The 6,173-nt window shown below is 33.2% G+C and overlaps 1 protein-coding gene across 1 annotated transcript in view; it reads left to right on the top strand.

The window, feature by feature from the left end:
* The first annotated feature begins 248 nt into the window (after nt 1-248).
* Nucleotides 249-6,173, top strand: part of LOC106691525 (proton-coupled amino acid transporter-like protein CG1139) — a 36,435-nt gene continuing 30,510 nt past the window's right edge. Inside the window, exons 1-2 of the mRNA XM_014437320.2 lie at nt 249-313; nt 1,486-1,575. Coding sequence (XP_014292806.1) covers nt 303-313; nt 1,486-1,575 — 101 coding nt within the window. The 5' untranslated portion in view covers nt 249-302. The remainder of the gene's footprint in view (nt 314-1,485; nt 1,576-6,173) is intronic.

The following is a 6,173-nucleotide window of genomic DNA, read 5'->3' as shown; positions in this document are numbered from 1 at the left end:
ATCTAAAATGTAAATCTAAATGATTTCATAGAAATAGAAGGAAACCTATCAATGTGAAAGTATTTGACACCACAGCTATTCATTATTGGGTAATCACATATCTATAATCTATATGGATCGATACATATTTTTTTTATCTGGAGGATGAATTTGTTTGAATATAAAATCCGTCTAATCATCATGTATGATCGTATATTTCCCCCCTAAAGAGCATCCTTCCGATAAAATCGAGTGTTATCTTTATTTAACAGAAGCCTCTTCAGTTCAGTGGCCATAAGGTTGTCCAAGGCGGCTCAACAGCGATGGTCTTCAAGTAAGTTAAATCTCCACTCCATTAAAATGTTTTCTTTATATTGAGTCAGTGTCAGCCATTATATAAATTATTATGATCATACTAGAAAATATTTTAGCAAATGCATCTCAACAATCACAGTCTTTTGCCAATAGAGACGGAGGAAATTTAAAATCAAGTCATTAATATAATGTCAATAACGATTATATAAAAAGTATCATATTAAAGATAGTGTATGACTTAGTTGATTATGAAAAAGAGCAGATATTTAATTTTGGAACATGGACAAAATATGTTTTTTTCATTTATTATTAAGATATTCTAAAATGGAAATCAAACCTGCTTATTCATTAGAAGATTATTTTCATTCATACTCAATTCATTTTTGAGTATATATATATATACGAATACATCAATAATTATTACTAGAAATTATCATTTCATCTGACAAAATAAAGATGCATATGTAATGTTTGTGTTCCTACTATTAATTGAAAAAAAAAAAGGCTGGTCCCCAAATTTAGTGCAGAGTGTTTGACTTGTGTTCAAATATCGCTATTTATTCTGATTTACAGGATTTTTTTTTTTTATAAAATTCATCATTTAAGCCCTTTAGACTATTCCAATGGAAATAAGACCTATCTAACATCAAACGACATTTAATAGTGCATTGATTTACCGAGTTTAATAAAAATCGTTAGACTCTTTTTGGAGAAAATAAATAAAATTAGAAAAATAAATTTGTCTACAGTGGCACATCGAGTCGAAAGATTTTAGCAAATAAGGTGCGGTCAGGTCCCTAATATATACCCATATTAAATATGCAATTTCAGTGCCGTTTTTGAGCTAGGGTGTTCATTCCCAACTTATAGACGCACAGATCATTTAACGAGTCTCGGTTATTTCAACTGGCGGGGCTCCAAAACGTGTACTTTCAGCGAAAACTCGAATTCGAACTTTTGCACGATCGCAATTCTTTCCCTTACTATATATTCTGTATATAGGCAAGTGAAAGTAAAAATAAAGGTTAGTTTCGTTTTCAACCAGATTCTTTATGACTAATTTTGTTAATACAAAATATTAAACTATTCAAAATTAAATTTAGAACTGTCCATTACAATTTATTGCTAGTTAGCAATATTTATCAATAATTGTTATGAAACGAATGTTAATATTTATCGATATTTTTACAGAAAGGAGGTAATTTCCAACTATTTTAATGATGTTGAAAGCTCAAGAGAAGATAAAAAGAAAGGAGAACAATCAGGCACACCTAAAAATTCGTGAGTATTTATCATTATAAAACAATCAAAACTTTTTTTTTAATAAGTGCATTTTCGAGAACCAAACATATTAGCTGTACTACTGTGAAGGTAGATTGTTTTATAACTTTGGCTCCTCTGGTGTTCTTTTCAAATTAACTTTCATCTTTTCGTTTTGAAGTTATTTATTTTTTAAAACACCAACGAATTAAAAGATAAAATGTTATATTTTAACGTTTTGGGGAATATTCTAAAATTCGAATTAAAATTATTTTTGTAGTACCTTTTTGTGATTTTATAATTCTTCTTTAACTTTACTATATGTGTATTTAAGTGTCGAGTTGATACGACCCTAGGGATTTCATCTTCCTCCGCCTCTCATCAAGAGTTATCGTCTCCTCCAATGCCTTTCCTCGCTCATGACTCCAACTTGATTTAAAGCTGTTGTAGCTTAGTCAAGTTTTCTCTCTTGGTCTGATTCCAGTGTGTTTGTCTTATTAATAGCATTTTCATGAGAGACATGAATTGGCTCATTCGGGAGACATATCCCAACTGTCTCATCTCCAAATTTCTCTTTTATTAATGGGATATTTCATTTTGCCCCTGGTCTCATTCGTAATGTTTCCTTTGCTTGTCTGTGTACCTCGGCCACTATGAGCGAGTACTTCATCTCCACTGCAGTTGCTCGGCTTCATTTCTTTTTCTAATAGAACATACTACTTTGAAAATGTAGAGCTTCACATCATTTCTGACATCTATGGTTCCCACAATTGTGTTGTAGATGAAATAAGAGATATTATTAGCTATTCCTATCCTGTGGACTAGATCTTGTAATTTCTTATTTCTGCAATTCACAGTTCCCTGGCAGGGAATTCATTTACGACTTAAACCTACTCATTACAAGTCAATTACCATTGATTTTGTTTTTCAGTGAAACTTCTTTAGGCGCGTTAGTGCAAATTAGCCTGCATTAGATGAAAAATTGTATCCTTTCCCCTCCTCCTTGCGACGTTCCCTGTTTTTTTCTTATTCGTTACTAAGACACTGAAGTTATGAGACAACTATATTTATATATACTCTTCCTTACAAAGTACTGTAGCTCATACTTTTGTATATTGACATTATATGTGTCACATATAACATTGACATTATATTAATATATTCCTAAATATAAATATATAAATAAATACGTTTGTACCACTACAACTCATAGGGGTCAGAGGTGTAGCACTTTGTAAGGAAGTACTGTTACTAGGTCAACTGTTGTTCAAGGAGGTGATTTGGTCAGAATCAAGCTCGACCGCCAGATTTTTTCCCCTTGTAAGGGTACCCACTTTGAGAACATTGTGAACACCGTTGGTCTACAATGGGATATGAAGGAAAGAACGAAATTCCTAATTTAACAAGATCATTAAATGTGAGATTCAATATAACTTTTTTTGACGATATACATCTGTTATGTTTTTGTTTTTTTAAGCGTACTTGTAAAAAATGACACTCACAGATAAAGAATTCCATGATTAGTCAGTTTTTTTTTTATAAAACCAAAATAAGACATTGGTCGACAATTATATGTATCTTTAATATTCTATGCTTTCTTGTTACGAGCGGGGTATTATCTCATAAATGAAAAATATCATAATTGTGGAGTGTATTTGTTATAAATTCTTTATTTATGTATTTGAAGAACCCTTCAAGGTAGTTTGCATTCTGATTGCTATTCTTTTAGGGCCGAATACTTTATTCTTGCACTCACATTCTCATATTATGTCGTGTATTTTGAGGTGCAGATCCTGATAAAGGGGGCAAAGTTGAATAACGGAAATAAAATTTTAAAAAATAATAATAAAATAAATATCTCAACATCTCTGCATGAGCTTAGAAGTGGCAAACTATGTTTTATATAATTACAGGGGCCGGCTAGTCACTTAAAAAGAATAAATACATTTTTAGAAAATAGTAAAGAGATGCATCAATGTTTAAAAATTTAGAATGTCCACCTTTATTACTTAACAAGAGGTCCTAAAACATCGTTGTACGTTTGTCGATAATGTCAACGTAAGTAATAATCTGACTGCAAATAAAAGAAGAAGAAAAAAAGTTTCTCTATTTTAACATTTTTTTTTTCGTATTTCTTGGTGGAATAATTTTACACACTTAGTAGAATTTAATGTAGTAATTTCTTCTGCCAAAGATGAAAATTACTTGATAATTTATTTAAATAAACTACCACCGTATTATTACTAATGTACTCAGGGATTACAAGTGACCGAATGTTTGTGCAGTTAAAAACAGCAAAACATGCAAAAAAATATGTACAAGTCTGAGTAATAATCAAGTTTATTGTTTAATTTATAATATTCATAAAGCTTATCTAATCTTGTTTGAATTAAATTAAACTTGCTAAATCCTCTCCACATTTATGCAAACATTCATAATAAACTAAACTATTCCGATTAAAGATCTGAAATTTTAACCCTAATTGAAGAACTATGACAAAATCTAATTGTATTTAATGATTTTATATCCTATGATGACGGCTGTATTTCAATTATCCAACTTCTTAAAACTATCTGAATTTTACGTGGTAGAACAAATATGCAGTGCCTTGCAAATTTTTTCTAAAATGTAAAATGACTATTCAAAAATATTCCTCCATGAAAAATTTCCTTTTTAATTCTTAACGAAAAACCAACATTAATAAGCCAATGCAGAAAAACTTTTGAAAGTTCGTGTACATAAAAAAATGTAAAGATATACTGTATTGATCAGATCAATTCATTTTTGTTTAATTTTTATTTAAAATAATATACATAGGTAATACCATAAAAAATCTTTAAATTCCAACTAGTCACAACAAAGTCCGACGGAAGAATGAAAACAAACTGGAAATTCAAATTCAAATCTATAACACTGAATGTTCTGAATAACAAGCTTATTCTAGAGAAGACTTTTCATAGTTATCGGAACTACTATTCTTAGAACATTCTTCGTTTGTATTTACTTGTTTTGTTTTTTTAAGTCGAATTCGACTCTTAAATGCATTTCATTACCTCGAATTTTCCAATTTTAAACTATAAAATAAAGAAGGTCCGCCAAGAAACCCTTAAATGGCACCATTTAAGTCTCTTTCAATTCTCCTTTGTAATGCGAATGGTGTTCGAAACCACGTTAACGGACTAACGGCCTTATTACACGACAAAAATATCGACGTAGCTCTAATAACTGAAACTCGACTTACCACCAGACGATTAATGAACATACCTCAGTACCAAATTTATCGAACGGACCATCCTGACGGAACAGCACATGGTGGCACTGCTGTCATTATCTATCGATCCCTTTCACATCATTTGGTCCTTCTACAAGCCCAAAATTTCCTACAAACCACAGCCGTATCGATCCAAACTTCTTTATTCCCCATAACAATTGTAGCGGGTTATTCCCCACCGAGAATTCCCACTTCCCAACCACAATTCAATTCTTTCCTTGATTCCCTCGGACAACACTTCCTTCTAGGTGCAGACCTCAAAGCAAAAAATCAACAATGGGGAGCTAGAACCATCAATTCCCGTGGACGATCACTCCTGTCTGCTATCAATTCCCTTCGATGCAACATTCTTTGTCCCAATTCTCCTATATACTGGCCAACCGATCCTTACGGTAACCCTGACCTCCTGGACTTCTTATACACAAAGGCTTAGGCACTCTAAACACTTCCCTTTCACGCCTCGATAACCTATCTTCAGATCATAGTCCACTAATCCTAACTATCTCCATATCTCCAATTCCTGTACTACCATCACCCTCATTGATAAGGGTCCCAGTAAACTGGAATTCCTTCCGCCGAATCTTAACAGACCAAATCGATCTTAAAGTTTCCCTAATAACCCCTGAAAACCTAGATGACGCAGTCCATTCCTTCACAAACCTTATCCAACAAGCTGTCTGGTCTGCCTCCTCACCCTATAATGTCCCCAGTAAACGCAAGACAAATCCTCTACCACAACATCTCAAAGGCCTCATTCAAACCAAGCGCCAGTACAAAACATTATGGCAACGCACTAGACATCCTTCTGATCGTCGCACATATAACCATTACTGTAAACTCGTTACGAGAGAATTGTCCAACCATCGATCCGAGTCCTTCAATTCCTACCTCTCTTCCCTTTCTACTCATGACAATTCCCTTTGGAACATGACCAAAAGAATCCTAAAATCCATATTTCCCACCCCCTTAGACGAAATTATAGCATATGGGCAGCATCCGACAAAGATAAAGCCAAAGAACTAGCCATTCACCTTTCTCATACATTCACTCCTCATCCTGAACTTCATACTTACCTAACCCAAACAATTGAAGAATAACTATCGTCACCAATCCCACTCTCCTTACCTCCTAGAGCAGTCACCCCTTCTGTGGTCAAATATCAACTGAGGATGCTAACTCCTCGTAAATCTCCAGGGTATGATCTTCTGACTCCTCAAATCCTTCGCCAACTTTCTCCCAAAGCTATAATATGCCTTACATATCTCTATAATTGTATCCTAAGAACAGCCCATTTCCCTATCCTTTGGAAACATTCCATTATAATTCTCTTTCCAAAACCAGGAAAACC

Source organism: Halyomorpha halys, unplaced genomic scaffold, assembly GCF_000696795.3.
Source record: "Halyomorpha halys isolate HHAL.00 unplaced genomic scaffold, Hhal_1.1 Scaffold2459.1, whole genome shotgun sequence".
Classification (NCBI taxonomy): domain Eukaryota; kingdom Metazoa; phylum Arthropoda; class Insecta; order Hemiptera; family Pentatomidae; genus Halyomorpha; species Halyomorpha halys.
The sequence above is the reverse complement of the archived record's forward strand: the minus strand, read 5'-3'. Positions and strand labels throughout refer to the sequence as shown.